Below are 17,731 nucleotides of genomic sequence, written 5' to 3' on the forward strand. Positions count from 1 at the left end.
TTTAGCCGATTTCGTCAAAATCGGCTAAACTGTTGGGCCGTGAAAAGCTAACAGACAGACAGACACACTTTTGCATTTATAATATAAGTATGGATATATTCTATCTTTCTTTTTCGTTTAGGGTAAAACGTCGGAAGCGCTATCAAAACTGCTGTCGTTGAAGCCCACCGAAGCCGTCCTGGTTACACTGGACCAGGAGGGCCGAGAAATAGCAGAGAAGAGCATACCAGTGGATCTCGTGGAGAGAGGAGACGTTTTAAAGGTAATTTCTTTTTGTTCATGGGATTCATTGTGTTTGTGTTTCCTACAATCCGGGTGTCTTTAAAACAAGAGTGAATAGGCGTCTTCTAGGTAATAGAGTATCTTTTGTGCTAACGTTGTGCTACTTCCGTCCGTATTTAAAATGGCCGCCAAACAGAACTACTGTTTTGTGGCTGCCACCTTTTATCGTGGTGTTTTAAAGTAGGTACTAAAGTTAGTGCCATAGAATTAACTCTCGCGTTACTTCCGTCTGTATTTAAAATGGCCGCCAAGCAGAACAACTGTTTTGTGCCGCCATTGTGTATCGAGATTTTTTAAAGTACCAAGTAGTTTTAAATTAACCATTTCAATTTTCAATTTTTTGTCGTAATCCTTGTGACTATCCTTGAATAATGTTTACTAATCCTTTCTTGTCTATGACCTAAACCCTCGGTACTCAGTAGTGGGCTAGTGGGTTGCAATGATGATGATTTGTCTAGTTTCAGTTGGCTTAACATGAATTTGTTGTAGGTAGTGCCCGGCGCTAAAATTCCGGTGGATGGGAAGGTGATATCGGGCCAGAGTACGTGCGATGAATCTCTGATAACCGGCGAGTCTATGCCTGTGGCCAAAACGAAAGGTAACTATGTTAGATAATTTAATTAAACAGTATAACTTTTAAACAGTATAACAGTACAAAACATGGCGTCTACAAAATATACTACAAATAACACATCTGACTGACGCTAGAGGTCAATGAACGTTCCGTAAATAGGCCACTCGAGCGCAATGCCGCGTTTTAAGAGAGGCATTGGCCCGAGTTTTGCACGCTATACAATGCGGGTTTGAAAAATACTAAATCACTAAAACTACGAGATAAGGCAAATGATTATTATTGGTATTTGATTGTGTTAAGGTAGTATAATAATAACGCTAAGTTTTGCGTGCATTTTGTTGTAGATTCGCTCGTGATAGGAGGCAGTATAAACCAGCATGGCGCGTTGCTAATGCGCGCGACGCACACGGGTGAGGCCAGCACACTGGCGCAGATCGTTCGCCTGGTGGAGGACGCGCAGAGCTCCAAAGCGCCGGTGCAACGACTAGCTGACACTATAGCGGGGTAAGTTAATTTCCATTTACTATACTAGCGCTTGGTAATCAGACCTGCTGGCAAGTGATGATCCAGCCTAAGATGGAGCGCCCTCACCTAGAAGATGCCACTGTTCTTATGGGAGTTTGAGCTTTCTCTCTTCGCGTTCGCGCGTATATGTTTTATTTTTTATTTTCTCACAGGTAGTGATGAAAAATAGTGTGGGACCCGAGGGTCCAAAATATTTTGTTCTCGGGTGACGTACATTGAATTCCTCGCTACGCTCTCAATTCGAAATAATGCCCTCGAGGACTAAAATATCACTTTGGTCCCTTGTAACACAATTTCGTAATTTGCTGCAGGTACTTTGTCCCAATGGTGGTGTTCCTATCGGTCCTGACGCTGGTGTGTTGGGTCATCAGCGGAGCGCTGGACATCGACAGGATAAAGGCCATCACACCCGTGAGTACAAGGATTTTATTATAATCCCCTTTTGTCCTGTTGCTATTATGTCAATTCTTTATGGCTGAGATCTATAGAGTGTACTTTGATTTAGCTCAGACTTAAAGCTTCAGTTAAAACGAGACCGTTTTATGTCAGCAGTATAGCGCTTCTCGTTTTAACAGTGTCTTAAGTCTGAACAAAGTCAAAGTTCGCTCTATAGATCTCAACCTAAGAAAAGTAAACTTTGCAAGCTCTTGTTTTATGTTTTTTCGTATTCTTAGAATGTAATGGTTGATTTGCAAGACGTTGCAAATAGAATTTACCGCCGGAGCTGAAATTCTTTTAAATCTTAAATTCTGTGTAATAGATTCAACTCATTGCCGATTCCTCTTACGAAAGAGAAGGGTTTGGATCCATCCCCCGACTTCCGATTAGGAGGCGGATGTCCTAACCACTAGGTCACAGCTTATACATGAACGCAATTATTTGATGTCATTGTAATTTTTTTTAGGAAATATACCTGAACTCTGGGTTTTCTGACTGGGAGCTCATCATACAGACGGCGTTCCACTTCGCTCTATCTGTTCTGGCGATTGCTTGCCCCTGTGCCCTGGGACTTGCTACCCCTACCGCTGTGATGGTGGCTACGGGGGTAGGAGCCAAGTTGGGACTGCTGATCAAAGGGGCGGAACCCTTGGAGAATGCTCATAAGGTAGGATACTCTCCCTAACCCTGCAGCATGAGGATTAAAGAGTTGAATCTAAAAAAAATAAAGGACCATTTTGTCAACTTCCTCTATTGAATTGAGAAATAGTTTTCAAATCAGTTCAGAAATTTCGGAGAAATCGGTGTATAAACACAACCAATAATATTGGTGATATACGTATACAGTCAAAGGCCGTAAGTCGTTTAGCAACATCGTATTCGCGTGGCACGGTTATGCACAAGCGTTAAGTATGTGTGGCGTGTCTATAGAAAAAGGTTAAAGTGTGACAGATTTTTGATGCAATAGTTTTGCGAAATTGCTACTTGAATTCTGAGGCCGACCGTAAAGTATATTACTTCATACCTAATAATGATACTAAAACCTTCCTGAAAGAATAATGGAAATTATTTGTAGGTGAAAACAGTGATCTTCGACAAAACCGGCACAATCACCCGCGGCAGCACGAGCGTCGCGCGGCTGTCGCTGCTGACGGGCGAGCCGGCCACGCTGCCCGACGTCCTCGCCTGCATACTGTCCGCGGAACTCAACTCTGAGCATCCCGTCGCTTCAGCGATAGTCCGCTGGTGCTCGGGCGTGGTCGGGGATGCTCGCGCATCGTGCAGCGGCTTCGCGGCCGCGCCGGGCTGCGGTTTGCGCGCCAAGATCACCTTGCGGCAAAACGCGCAGCAATCGCCGCAGCTACGCGCGGTTTTGGCTAATGCTAGGTGAGTTTACGTAGAAGTTGAGGAGCGGACTGAATTCCGAAAGGTCGTTGGTTCAAATCCCACCATTTGCACTGTTGTCACTCCTAGCACAAGCTTAACGCTTAATTGGAGGGGAAGGGGATTAGCATGGCTAATATTAGTTTTTTAAAAAGTCTTCAGTCACGGTCAAATCAAAAAGTATCTACCTAGTTGTGTAATCATGTTTTTAGGGTTCCGTACCTCAAAAGGAAAAACGGAACCCTTATAGGATCACTTTGTTGTCTGTCTGTCTGTCTGTCCGTCCGTCCGTCCGTCCGTCCGTCCGTCTGTCTGTCTGTCTGACTGTCTGTCTATCTATCAATAAGTCCAATAATTTAATTGTTTCCCCATTTGTCAGGGAAGGCTCAACGATCCAACTGCAAGGCGTGCCCGTGGAGATAGTGGGGGGAGCGGGGGACGCGGCCTTAAGTTCTGCGCAGGCCGCGCAGAGGCTGCACGCGGTCATACGGCCCAACGGGGATGACCGCGAAGTTAGTACTACCACAGCCTAAAAAGATCTATATCTATAGGTAGTCGAATTTTTAATTAAACCAAGCAAATTGACGTTTCCAAGCTGTCAGTTTTTCTGGAAAATATATTATTATATAAGTGTTGGGAGTCCCAGCACTATGATAATATATTCCATATCCCAACTTGAGACAAAAGGAGACTAATATGAATAATTTACTGACTCAGTCCGATAAGTGTCTATAGATAGATTTTTAATACCGGTAAAAAGGTAATATGTGTTTTAATCACTATGCATTAAGTAACACTTTCCAACGATTTACTTTCTGATAGCTGTTACTATATGTTACCACACGTGTACGTATTGAAATTTAACCTTATTGGTTTGCATTAAGAAACCAATTTTAAAAGCTAATAATTATTATTATTAGCGTGTCGCTGATGCAACCTTGAAGTTTTTATCCATCCTAAAATCGCAAGACGCGGTTGAAGTTTGCATTTCAAAAAGCTTTTAAAATGGTGATTTATTTTAATCTCAAAATTCCATGCCTTTTAATTCCATTCCTGCAAATTCAAGTAAAGAGCATCTTCTAAGCAAGCGCGCCCCATCTTAGGTTGCATCATAACTTGCCAGAAGGTCTGATTGCAGCCAAGCGCTAGTTTATAAAATAAAAATAAAAAAAGTTTTTTTATAGATGCTTGCTTTTCTTGCAGGAAGTGGAACAATTAGTGCTGATCGGTAACCGGGAATGGATGGCGCGAAACGGCGTATCCGTTCCGCGGAGAGTTCAGGAGACTTTACAGAGGGACGAGGAGTTAGGACGCACGGCTGTGTTGGCGGCTATTAATGGTAAGGATTTTAAGGTTTTTTTTTTTTAATTTATAGACTAGCGCTTGGCTGCAATCAGACCTACTAGCAAGTGATGATGCAGCCTAAGATGGAGCGCGGTTGACTTGAAGGTATCCATATCAACAGGTGAAGGAAAAACTGATGCCAGAAGGGTGCTCAATATCCTAGCGGTTCGGGTTAGAACGAGGAAGGTTCTAGAATTGAAATGGTGCCTATGTAAAATAGAGTCTTCCACTGTTAGTTTCAAGTTTGCTAACCATTTTAAATTATTGGTTTTACCCATCGAGCGTACAGCCTCGCGCAAATTGTAATACCGTTGAGGGTCCAAGCATATTACACAATTTTTCAGACTCAGATCAACCGGTTAATTTTCAGATCAACTGGTATGCACGATAGGCGTGTCGGACGAAGTAAAGGCGGAAGCACACTTGGCGGTGTACTGCTTGAAGCGGATGGGGCTCGAAGTGTGCTTGCTCACCGGGGACAACAGGAAGACAGCAGTGGCCATCGCGAGACAGGTAATAGTTTGAAATAAGATAAACTTAAGATAAATTTATTTGGCTCAGAAACAAATGTAACATAAACGTAACAAAACACAATTAGTTATAATAATAAACATTACTGCATGTGCACCTGTTTCCTGAACTAGTAAAGTGTAAGTAGAAATGAAGTAATTTATTTTTGACAAATGTAACAATAAAGTATAGTACATTGATGAATGGTCTCTTTCACATTTCACCATTTACGTATGGCGTGCAAAATATATAGGTAAGCTTTTGGTTGAAATAAAAATAGAAATAGAAATGGCCACGACAGTAAAATGTTACAATTAGTTACAACTAGTTCATTAATCTAAGATACTCCTACAAATTAAGTTACAACTTAACCTTTTTATAATTTTAGTAAGTAAGAAATAACCACACTAACACCACATTAGAATCCGTGCGAAGCCGGGGCGGGTCGCTAGTTTTGAAATAAGTACGTTTGTTTCAGGTGGGAATAACCAAAGTGTACGCGGAAGTGTTGCCATCACACAAAGTCGCGAAAATACAGAAACTTCAGGAAAAAGGACAGAAAGTCGCTATGGTATGTATGACAAAAATAATCACCTTTCTTCCCCAGATAAGCGAAAAGGATCTTAATGGATAGCCAGATAGACAACGAAGTGATCCTATAAGGGTTTATAGGTTCACTTTGTTATTTGTCAATTCAAGGGAATTAAAATCTATAGAATCATGAAATTTGCCAAAAAATTAGAAATTAGTGTTCACGACCAAAATAATAATTATGTTTACTAAACAACATCCTAGATGGCGCTGTCCGTTATTAACTAGCACTTAGCAGTGTTGTACAGCTGTTGGAGTGAAAAAATTTTACTTTACTGGTTTGAGATTCCTTGTACGATGATTCGGAACCCTTCGTGTGCGATTCCGACTCACACTTAACCGCGTTTTCCTTTGTGACGGAGCCCTAAAAAGAAGCAATCCCTGATATGGTGAGAGTGATATAGTTTTTTTAGAAAGAATATTAGCCATGCTAATCACAACTAATACTTCCCTTTCCCCTCCAATTAAGCGTAAAGCTTGTGCCAGGAGTGGGTACGACAATAGTGCAACGGGTGGGGTTTGAACCGCCGACCTTTCGGAATTCAGTCCGCTCCCCAACCGTTGGGCTATCGAGGTTAAATGAGAGGATGTTGGTTGCAGGTGGGCGACGGTGTGAACGACTCGCCGGCGCTAGCTCAGGCCGACGTGGGCATCGCCATCGCGAGCGGCACCGACGTCGCCGTGGAGGCCGCTGACTTAGTTCTCATGAGGGTGAGTGGTTTTTTTTTATAGACTAACGCTTGGCTGCAATCATCAGACAAAGAATCAAGGTGGACTCGACATATATAGCTTGTTAGAACAAGATAAGTGTATGGAAAAGCTCTGAAGAGTGATAAAGACAAACACATTTTTTTTTGTCTTTGTCATAGTTCAGATTTTTTTTTTGTTGGGCACAACTGTCATCTGTGTCCAACAAGCCTCTGTGATAGTAATTTATTGCGAATATTGCAAGTTTTATTTAGTTTTCTGTTTTAAATTTAGTATAGAAAGCCATTTATGGTGCATTGCTGTCCGATCAGCTGTAACAGTCGTAGCGAGCGCAAATTAAGAAACGTAACCTTTCATTCGTAAGTATGATTTGTTTGGCTCCTTTCGGGTATACGCGTCTGACAAGTCCACCTTCATTCTTTGTCTGAGCTGCAATCAGATCTGCTGGCAAGTGATGATGCTGCCTAAAATGGAGCGCACTTGCCTAGAAGATGCCTATTCACTCTTAAAAAAACTGACACTGGAAGGGTGCTCCATAACCTAGCAGTTCTAATTAGAAACGAGGAAGAATTTTAAGCTGTCATATATATTTTATGTTCATTGTGTTTTTGTTCCAGAACGATCTATTAGACGTGGTGGCGTGTCTAGAGCTGTCGCGGACGACCGTGAGAAGGATTCGCCTCAACTTTCTGTTCGCGTCAGTGTATAACCTTCTGGGCATTCCCCTCGCCAGTGGAGCGTTCGCGCTCTATGGCTTGCAGTTACAGGTAACGCCTTTCTTTCTTTCTCTCTCTCACTCTGCACTCGCTTACTTTCCATCTATTTCTCTACTTTTGTAGTAACATTGTTATTCAAGCTAGAGATAGAATAGAGAGAGCTCTCTCTATTCTATCTCTAGCTTGAATAACAATGTTACTACAAAACTGTCGAATGATAGTACATGTTATTTGCCAAGGTACAATTACACGGCACAATTAGGCCTACGTAACATGCCGATTATCGATTTGGGATTAAAATCTCCTCAGACCAGAAGCGTTTGGAACCCACGTAGCTTTAGTTTTAAGTTTATGTATTATAATAATTATCACCATTACATAAATTGAGGAGCTGGCGAACGAAACGATGTAATAGAACTTTTGATCAAAATACTTGTTTTTGTTTAGTCTGGGCATTTTTGACGCACTGAATACAAATCAGATCTAATTTCCAAATCAAACAGTCTAAAAGTGTACTAAAATTGTAGTCCACAGTTCGTGATTTCGATCATAACGGTACAATTGCATAAGAGTTCCAATTTCTAACACCTTTGATTCAGATTTTCCTTCTGTAAAATTTTATTGCGTTTATTACATCATTTTGCTGGCCAGCTCCTCAAATGTTGTTCACAGTGCATAATGGTATGGTTTTGAAGAAATGACTTTGACTTTGATTTGAATTAGTATTGTGTTTGTTGCAGCCGTGGATGGCGTCCGCCGCCATGGCGATGAGCTCCGTGTCCGTCGTGTGCTCCAGTTTATTGCTCAAAACGTAAGGGTTTCACAAATAACTTCTTATCGATGTTTCATTATAACACTAGCTGATGCCCGCGATTTCGTCCGTGGGGATATAGGTTGGCAGAAATCTCGCAGGAAGTTTGATTTTCCAGGATAAAAAGTAGCTTATGCAAGCTCCAGAAAGTAACCAAACATGAATATCATACAGACGCATAATATAGTAGACTGACACTTTCGTATATGTAATACTAGCTGATACCCGCGACTTCGTCCGCGTGGATTTACATTTTTCAAAATCCCGCGGGAACTCTTTGATTTTCCGGGATAAAAGTAGTCTATGTGTTAATCCAGTGTATAATCTATCTCCATTCCAAATTTCAGCCAAATCTGTCCAGTACTTTTTGCGTGATTGATTAACAAACATCCAAACATCCACACTTTCAGTTTTATATTATTAATTAGGATTAGGATTATACCCTTTTATCGCAATAAGCGTCACACAAGCATTTTCCCCCACAGATTTAACAAACCGTCTCCAGAACAGCTGCGCACGACGGAGTACCTGCAATCCATACACCTGGAGGAGCTGGACTCCGTCTCCGTGCACCGAGGCCTGGATGAGAAGGTGGACCCTACGGATAGAGGAACGGCGCTCGCTAAGTATGTATTCATGTTATATTTCACTAGGTTTCTGACATACCATCAATCACCGATGTCATCATGATCAACCCATCGCCGGCTCACTACTGAGCACGGGTCTCCTCTCAGAGTGAGAAGGGTTTGGCCATAGTCTACCACGCTGGCCAAGTACGGATTGGCAGACCATTATGGAGAACTCTCAGGTATTCAAATTTCCTCACGATATTCTTCTTCACAGTCAAAGCAAGTGATATTGAATTTCACACATCGGGAATGAACCCCATACCCCATTGAATATGAAGTCTTGATCTCTAGCCTAGTGATTGCAATCATCAAACTGTAGCTGTCACAAACTGAAGCTGTTGCTAGCCCCCCTGTATTGTATCGCTAAATGTCAAGATCCTTACAGAATCAATGGCAGCTGCTAAGTTAAAGTACTATGCTTAGTACCCACTAGCAGTTTATCGCTCTCTGTCCCACTCACGCAACTCTGTATTTGTGTCTCACTATAATCTGCCAAAGAGCGTCAGTCGATCAGAAGTGATTGTTTAATCATCATCATCGCTACCCATACTACTGAATATGGGTCTCATACAAAAGATAAAAAGGCTTTAGGCCATAGTCTACCACATTGGCCAAGTTCGGCTGACAAATCACAGGTTTTCTCACGATGTTTTCAGCTGCTAAGTTAAAGTACTATGCTAAGTACCCACTAGCAGTATACCGCTCTCTTTCCCACTCACGCAACTTTGTATTTGTGTCTCACTCTAGCGGCAAGCGGGACCCGCTCAAGTCGACTCTGTTAAAGTTGTGATGGTAATACAATGATATTGATACGTGTTACATTTGTGTTTGTGTGCGTCTTGACGGTGGAGGTTTGACATGTGTGAGTGTTTTACTGTCAACTATAACACAAGCCTTTAATTGAGAACTTTAAAAAATTGGCGTTTTTACAATGAGTTTTTTTTTAAATCACAGTTCTAACAATATATTTTTATTTTAGTAATTTCATTAAAATTCAAATTCATTATGATTTGCATTCATAACCTATTGATATTATTCAGATAAAATGAAAAAGTATATTTTATGCATGAAAGAAATTATTTTTTCTTATACTCATTGGGTTTTTTTAAGTTTTAAGTTTGTCGTTTGTCGGTTTCTATGGATTATTTAAATTGGTTGTGTGTGTTTGTATTGTCTGAATGGATAATATTATGTTTGTTTTTTTTTTGGTGGTTTTTTATTATCATTTAATTACGCTTTATTTTCTCCACAAATTCAATCTATGAGTTTAAAATCACGGCTTTTGAAATGCCAAGATGGTTTTGTTATCTTTATAGACAAGGTATAAGATTTTCAACACACAATTTTTTTTTAATAAGCTTCGTCTAATGCTTACTCTACGAACGTATAGTAGACTTTTCCGGCTCACTACTGAGAATGGGTCTCAATTCAGAAGGAGAAGGGTTTTATCGTAGTCTGGCCAAGTGCGGATTGGCAGACTTCACACATCTTGGAGAACATTATGGAGAACTCGCAAGCATGCAGGTTTCCTCACGATGTTTTCCTTCACCGTTAAAGCAAGTGATATTTAATTGCTTAAAACGCACATAACTCAGAAAATGTAGCGATACTTTTCTTTGAACATAGTACTCAAGCCTGGCACCTAAGTTCGTCTGTCCTTTTCTTATTGTATTGGTGAGAAAAGGATGCTATGTGAATACACTAAAATTTAGTTGCCATCAGAATTAGTACCAATGTGGCAAAGCTTACCATCCGCCCATATTTGATATTTTTTCGATTTTTTAGAATGTGATTTGTTGTTTCCAGACTATTCCATCGCAGCAAGCCTAACGATGGCTGCCTGTTGCGGGAAGAGGACGACATGCTCACCGTCTCTTTCATCCCCAAGCGGCCAACGCGCGACCAGCCCAGCCTTAACGGGTGATCTCAGTTTAAAAGTCTTCGGGAATTATAAGCGTATCAATAAAAATAAATTTATATAGGAAATATTGCACATTGAATTTTAGAAAGAGATTTCGGCTTTGTAGAACGTCGTCTCTGTCACTCATACCTGTGTGACGTTTTGTCGGTCCCAACGACAGAGACAACGCTCTACGAAACCCTTATCTCATTCTAAAATTCAATTTGCAATATTTTCTGCCGGGTGCTGTAAAGAGAGGTGTTTTATTTAAAGTTAGTCTGTATTTTGGACCAGTGGTATGGTTATATTCATTTTTGTTTGAACGTTTGAACTGTTTATAAAGAAAGAAACGATGTAAAACCTATATTTAGTTGTTAGTACTCAAAAAAATCGGTCAGACAACGGGTTCCGTACCATCATATAAGAAATATTACTTTTTAATTTCTTTAAATTTTCATGGCGGCCATTTTGAGATTTTTATTATTTGTTGTTATGGCGGAAATAGATATACACAATCTGTGAAAATTTCATCTCTCTACCTATTACTGTTTACGAAATACAGGCCGCTGACAGACAGACGGACGGACGGACAGCAAAACTTAGTATTAGGGTACGAAACCCTGAAAATGTTAAAATGAGGTTACATTTTCAATATTTTTGTTGTTTAAAAATCTGGCTATAGGTCTTCCTTTTATGCAGAACATATTTTAAATGAAACTAATATGTGGGGTGATTCACTAACTCATCACTTCACGAAATTAAAGCTATGAAACTCATTTGCCATTGTTTGGCTCTACACTGCTGCTTCACTGAGCGATATAAAAATATTTCGTTGCAAACCTTCAATAGATTAAAAATAAATGTCAAATGAGCTTAATGGCTTCCATTCAGTGATGACCACTGAGTTAACGAATCACCCCGCAGTAATCCGTACTTTTTGAAATTTCTTTTGAGGTTAATATGTAACTAATATGATTGTATTAATATTATTTAATGAAAATATAAGCTTGTAAAAAATAGAATACTTTCAATAATAGTTAATTTAGTTGCCATTGCTATCATTGGTACAAAATATACCTGAATATATAATGTAAATAAAGTTCGGCATTTTATTTAAAACATGCGACATTTAGATATTAAATCATTGTATAAGTCGTGTCGTTCTAAAACAATATACTTTGCCGAAAATGTATTTATTGTAAATGTATGATTGAGGCTAGTTACCAGTATTTTATAATAGTAATAAAAACGTTAGGTGCAAAGTATAATGAATATAATCGAAGCATTTCTTTAAACGTAGTTTTGTTAATATGTGTATATAAACCAATTATACACTATATAATTTTGTAGACACGTTCCAGAAACTAATACATATATATTTTTATAATTTTTTGGAAGTGTTTTTACCTACACTTCACACGCTATACATATTATCACAAATCTCGTCACTAGCAGCAAGCGAACCATGGCCTAGCGGTCAGGGCGTCGGGCGCGAACTCAGAAGAGAATATTTTAAAATTATTCATTGGGTTCAATTTTCAAAACCCGTCAAGGGTTTTGAAAAACTAAGTCTTAGTTTTAGCGAAACTAAGAATAGACCCCTCTTAAAGTAAAATCAAATATTTACCTGAACATTAGTTATGCCTATATATGATAAATGGAAGAATAAATGTTTGAGACAGAAAACCAATGAATCATGTAAATAAATAAATTTCGATAGCTAAATTTTTTTTTTTCATTAATTTCAATCATCAACGAAAAGAAATCATCGCATTTTGATAATGTTTGTAATTATTTGCTATGTAAACCATTTATTTATGTTTGTATTCGAATTATTTACTTTGTAAGTATGTAAATTGTAAAAATTGACATAATTTTTTAACCGACTTCCAAAAAAGGAGGAGGTTCGCAATTCGTTGGGATCTTTTTTTTTTATGTATGTTCCCCGATTACTCAAAGACCCCTGGACCGATTTGGAAATTTTTATTATCAAATGTAAACTATAAATCACTAATAGTATATTCTGGTCTCATAGAAATTTTTAATTTGTGTAAAAAAAATCGATAATTTATTTAAATAATAACTGTGCTGATTTAAGTGATAATATTAAATTATTATTACTCTCCTATAAATTATATTACATAAAATATAAGAAAATAATATAGATTTTATTGGAGCGCAAAATTATTCTAGTATCTAATAGATGACTTCTTTAATTGCAATTCACATTTTATCGATTTGGATCGATGATAGAAAATTCCTATTTGACTGGAATAGGTTTAACCGGGTACTTTTTACGTTATATTGATAAAAAAATGGTAGAAACATATTTGCTATGGGTATACTATAAATCTAACAATTCTTACCATCAAAAGAGTCAATAGTACCTACTTTGATTTAATGATTAGATTTTATAAATGTGATCTACATGGGACGATCTAATGTGTTTCTACCATTATCTACTCGTAGTCTGAGCCTGCACTAATAGGTTATCTTCCACTTTTATAAAAATTATGTTTATTTCAAAACGTGCGTTTTAATACAAAAATGTTAATAAATAACTTGTTAGTGCAGACAAGGCCTTTTATACCCTAATCTTTACTTTATTAATACTTTATTTTTGTATACTCGTGTATAATAAAAGAATTGACTGCCATTTTTTTGTTTTATTTATTTAATTCAAGAACCACTACATACTACGCACTATGCTGTATACACGGAGAAAAGCTAGTATCAGGCTGTATCCTAAATTCTCTCCGTGGATAGAGTATAGGTCATTCCAAAGTGAAGTGAAAAGTTGTGTTATCATCAAGTTATAGCATGTAGTTATAATATTTTTACTGCCGTTTCATATTACTTTGAAGAAAACGCCAATTTTTTTCTTCTAAATGAACGCAGATACAGTATGATTCTCTCTATAACTTGGTGGTCCATATAATTCGGTCATTTGCTGTGTTCAGGTAGGACTACCTAACTATAGTACGCGACAGATCGACATGGCAATCGGGGTATGAGGCGGGAGGGCGCCCCTCACGTCAGCCGCGCTATCCCACACCGAGTTAGCGCGGGGGCGTTCCCACTCTGATTGTCATCTCGACCTGTCGCGTACTATACTTGTTTTGCGTGCTACGTACAATGAGAAGCCTACTCGATTTCAGTGTTCAACTACAAAATATATACAAAATTACCTATACCTAGCCTACCTACCTAATTAGCTATACCTATTGAAAAAATAAATAAACTTGTAAGAACCATGAATTTAGAAGAAGTGTACACAACTTTACGTAGTGCAAGCGGCGGTAACGGCGCGAAGTATGAAATAGTTCAAAAATGGTTCGAGGCTTCCAAAATCATAGACGGCAACCTCATTTCCAGCGAATTGTTCACACATTCCTACGAAAGGCTGCGTCCTAACAGGGAAGAGTTAAGTCTAGTGCAGTTCGTGCAACTTACAGGGATCCTGTCGAGGCAATCTAGGCAAGACGTTGATGTGTTTTTGACGCGTTTTAGAGATGTCCATCAAGTTATTATAGACGAGATTCGAGACGCCATTCGATTGAAATAATTGAATCGATAAAAAGAAGATTTCGTCACGAAAGTTGAATTTCTTTTCAGAGACAAAATAGCAGGGCCATAGCTACTAAAAATTTTGAACCTGCCCTAATCGCTAACATGAGCTCGCTTGTTTCGATTTAAGTAATCACTAATCTGTCAATAAGTAGTATCGTATGACGTATCGATTACTAATTGATTTCACAATTCTAACAAGATAAAGTTGAAAATTATCCTAAACAGATGGGCAACGGCGCGTGTCTAACCACGGCCCACGCTCTGCTATCAAAAACTGTCTCCGTTGCGTACGGTTCAGTGACAGCTAGCGGAAAAGAATAAAACTGCGTCAGCGCAAAGCTTCTTACGCTTAGTGGTGACGAGATTATTTTAAACTATTCCGCTAGATGCCGCTGTATAATATGAGATAGAAAAAAAAAAATTTAAATTACTTTGAAATTGAGAAATTTATTGTCAAACTTTTGTCAAATCAATAATAAATACATAATTATATCTCAATGTAATTTTCACTATTTTCGTGTTTGATGTCCTTCTTTTATGAAAATATAGGCAGCGGACCATGAGCTAAACTAAAAGAATGGAAGACACCTTTAACCAGTTGAAAAAAAATGGTCAGAATAATGTCGATAACCTCGTCTGCTGGATGAAAGATTGTAAGTGAATAGACACATAGGTAAACGCGTCCCATCTTAGACCACATCATCACTTTCCATCAGGTGTGATTGTGCATGGTCACAAAAAACAAGTGTAGACCCAACACAACGAGGAAGTGGAATGGCGGCGAGGCGCGGCTATTGTAACTACTCAGTTTTTAGGGATCCGTACCCGAAGAGTGCCAACGGGACCTTATTACTAAGCCTCCGTTGTCCGTCTGTGCGTCTGTCAGCGGGCTGTATCTCATGAACCGTAATAAGTTGAGAGTTAAAATTTTCAAAATTATGTATTTCTATTGCGGTTCCTGTATTTACATCGCTGCGTTTACGTATACTTGTCCTGTAAGGCTTACTTAACAACAAAAAATAAAAATTTGCAGCAAAAATCGTAGATGGCGTAAAGGTCACGGAAGCGAATGTCCGCAAGCTGTTCGAAGACGTCAAAGACAAGGAGAACGTCGAGCTGGAGAAGTTCCAGCAAGCCATCAGCACGCTGGCGGCCGAACAGAAGAAGAAGGCGGAGGAGTTCACCACCACACTCGCGGCCGAGGTATCGTCAAAATTAAAATGACACACTATAGTGACTCACTGTATGTATTAATCACAATGTAGGTATAGGTACTGATGGTGTATGTGGGGATATTTTGTTGTATTTCAAATAAGGCGGGATTTTCGATGAAAGCTCTCAGTTGGCTGGATTTCTTCCGATATCTCGAATGATTATTATTATCGTCATATTTGAACAAACTAACACAAAACAATGTTGAACTCCTTATTACGTATAAACCTTCGTCTTGAATCTATCTAATGTTGAAAACCGCATTCAAATCCGTTCCGTAGCTTGTAAGATCTAGGCGTACAGATCAGGGGCATGGCGGGAAGCTTACAAAGTAGAGATGAAGTGAAGCTTACTAAGGGGCTATTGGTATGGGTATCTAGCTCACAACAAGTGAAACGTCAGGAAACGCACCTTGTTGTAATCAAAAGGTATTTTCTGAAACATCTATACTAATATTATAAAGAGGAAACCTTTGTATTTTTGTATGTTTGTATTGAATAGGCTCAAAAACTACTGGACCGATTTCAAAATTTCTTTTACCATTACTTAGAGGGATTCTTCCGAATCCGTATAGGCTATACCTATTTTATCCCGGAAAATAGATAGGATTTTTCGTGGTAGTGTCCACCCGTGCGAAGCCGGGGCGGGTCGCTAGTCACACTAATATTATAAAGGAGAAAGTTTGTATGTGTGTGTGTGTGTGTGTGTATGTTTGTTACTCCTTCACGCAAAAACTACTGGACGGATTGGGCTGAAATTTAGAATGGAGATAGATTATACCCTGGATTAGCACATAGGCTACTTTTTATCCCGGAAAATCAAAGAGTTCCCACGGGAATTTTAAAAACCTACATCCACGCGAACGTCGCGGGTTTCAGCTAGTTGTATATAAAGTAACACGCTTCGCATACGTTGGAATCTATCCTAGTTAGAGTAACCAATTTTTCTAACATAATCTGATAACCAAACGAAAAGTAGGTACCTACACCAATAAATTGATATTACGTATTGCATTTCAGGGGACGAAGTTCCTATCGGCGGTTGCGGCTGCAGCCGCTGCTGCGAGCGGCGCTGCCGCGGCCGCCTTTAAACAAGCTATGGAGAAAAAATAAATTTAAGTATTTTGAAAACTAAACGCGTCTATTTATTTTTCTTTTATCACTCACACTGCCGTTTTCATCTAAAAAAGCTTTGATTTATCGTCAAAAACGTGGTAATTTAGTTTCAAAAAAGTATTGCTACTGTTTATAACCGAACTAAAACCCTGTAATTGCTTATCTATACTACTTAGTACTATAAAGAGGAAACCTTTGTATTTTTGCATGTTTGTATTGAATAGGCTCAAAAACTACTGAACCGATTTCAAAATTTCTTTTACCATTACTTAGAGGGATTCTTCCGACTCCGTATAGGCTATATTTCATCCCGGAAAATAGGTAGGATTTTTCGTGGTAGTGTCCACCCGTGCGAAGCCGGGGCGGGTCGCTACTTATACATACTTATTCTTTAGCTAAAACAGTAATCTTACGAAGAAAATATCTTACCTAGCATTTCTTTCTTGGGAAAATTCTCAATTTTTTTGGCAATAACTCAAAAAGCAATTTTTCAAATTACCTAGCCGTATTGTATACACAGCATGCCGCTTTGTCGCATGCGGCATGCTGTGACTCCAGCGCAGTGTAAAGCAGCCTTTAGGATGCTTTAGGTCTAGGATAAGAATTTATATATTAGGTACTCCCAACTGCGAATAAGATACAGTTAATGTTTAACAAATTTTTCCACGGAATACTCCCATTTTTTTTTTCATGAAATGAATCACAAGTTATTGTGTTAACTGTGGTTAAAAAGGGAAAACCAGAAACATTTAATCACATTATGAATTTGTTTACCGTGTGAAGAGAGGTGTCCGAACCCAATCTAAGTACTTGGGCGGAACTTTCGGTTTGTCTGTCCGTTTGTCTGTATAAAATCGGTTCAGATATTATGAGGGAGTAATGGAGTAGGTACCTACCTAATATTAACTAAAAAAACACGGTCAAGTGCGAGTTGGGCCTCACTCTTTTAGGGTTCCGAACGTAATTACTTATTATGTTTTGATAACAGCTTACTACTTTATGAATCGTTGTTTTCAGTATTTGTTGCTTAAATATATACAGTAATATATACACTAAATGTACAGTATATATTATAATATGGATATGGTACATTTAAAGAAATTTCATATACCTAGCTAGTTTACTTAGTTTGGTTTGTATCAAATTACCCTACTTCCCTGTTAGTCTGAGATCTATAGAACGTACTTTGACTTTGCTCAGACCTAAGACACTGTTAAAACGAGAAAGAGTTATACCGCTGGCATAACTCTGTCTCGTTTTAACTGAAACTTAAGTTAAAGCAAAGTCAAAATGCGCTCTAAAGATTTCAACCTTAGACTCCATAGTCACTTACCACCAGGTGAGATCGCAGTCAAGGGAGCTTTCATCGAATACATAGTGTTACTTACCTACCTTTGGTACCTACCTCACTGTTATTCGTGCA

At 38.8% G+C, this 17,731-nt stretch overlaps 2 protein-coding genes across 4 annotated transcripts in view; both read left to right on the top strand.

Annotated features, from left to right (window-relative positions):
• The window catches only part of LOC123871228 (copper-transporting ATPase 1), a 49,751-nt gene extending 38,241 nt beyond the window's left edge, over positions 1 to 11,510 (top strand). For 2 of the 3 annotated variants that reach the window (XM_045914905.1, XM_045914904.1), the window contains exons 16-30: positions 122 to 262; positions 772 to 880; positions 1,201 to 1,360; positions 1,693 to 1,792; positions 2,286 to 2,486; positions 2,895 to 3,205; positions 3,582 to 3,714; positions 4,406 to 4,541; positions 4,917 to 5,059; positions 5,535 to 5,627; positions 6,248 to 6,358; positions 6,973 to 7,122; positions 7,812 to 7,882; positions 8,368 to 8,508; positions 10,318 to 11,510. In XM_045914905.1, coding sequence (XP_045770861.1) covers positions 122 to 262; positions 772 to 880; positions 1,201 to 1,360; positions 1,693 to 1,792; positions 2,286 to 2,486; positions 2,895 to 3,205; positions 3,582 to 3,714; positions 4,406 to 4,541; positions 4,917 to 5,059; positions 5,535 to 5,627; positions 6,248 to 6,358; positions 6,973 to 7,122; positions 7,812 to 7,882; positions 8,368 to 8,508; positions 10,318 to 10,435 — 2,118 coding nt within the window. In that variant the 3' untranslated portion in view covers positions 10,436 to 11,510. Of the gene's footprint in view, positions 1 to 121; positions 263 to 771; positions 881 to 1,200; positions 1,361 to 1,692; positions 1,793 to 2,285; positions 2,487 to 2,894; positions 3,206 to 3,581; positions 3,715 to 4,405; positions 4,542 to 4,916; positions 5,060 to 5,534; positions 5,628 to 6,247; positions 6,359 to 6,972; positions 7,123 to 7,811; positions 7,883 to 8,367; positions 8,509 to 9,258; positions 9,304 to 10,317 lie in introns of all 3 variants that reach the window. The other variant, XM_045914906.1, reaches the window with a different exon arrangement.
• A 2,923-nt stretch (positions 11,511 to 14,433) lies between these two features.
• Positions 14,434 to 16,305, top strand: LOC123871008. The gene is made up of 3 exons (XM_045914525.1): positions 14,434 to 14,634; positions 15,015 to 15,184; positions 16,213 to 16,305. Exons 1-3 carry the CDS (start codon positions 14,559 to 14,561, stop codon positions 16,303 to 16,305), a joined length of 339 nt encoding a protein of 112 aa, XP_045770481.1. The 5' UTR covers positions 14,434 to 14,558.
• Positions 16,306 to 17,731: the final 1,426 nt, after the last annotated feature.

This window comes from Maniola jurtina, chromosome 13, assembly GCF_905333055.1.
Source record: "Maniola jurtina chromosome 13, ilManJurt1.1, whole genome shotgun sequence".
NCBI classification, from domain to species: domain Eukaryota; kingdom Metazoa; phylum Arthropoda; class Insecta; order Lepidoptera; family Nymphalidae; genus Maniola; species Maniola jurtina.

Bases quoted from the DNA above. Each gene is read 5' to 3' on its own strand.
- LOC123871008 (XM_045914525.1), top strand. From the start codon at position 14,559: ATGGAAGACACCTTTAACCAGTTGAAAAAAAATGGTCAGAATAATGTC. The intron at 14,635-15,014 runs GTAAGTGAATAG...AAAAATTTGCAG, and splicing joins CGTCTGCTGGATGAAAGATT to CAAAAATCGTAGATGGCGTA. The intron at 15,185-16,212 runs GTATCGTCAAAA...ATTGCATTTCAG, and splicing joins CCACCACACTCGCGGCCGAG to GGGACGAAGTTCCTATCGGC.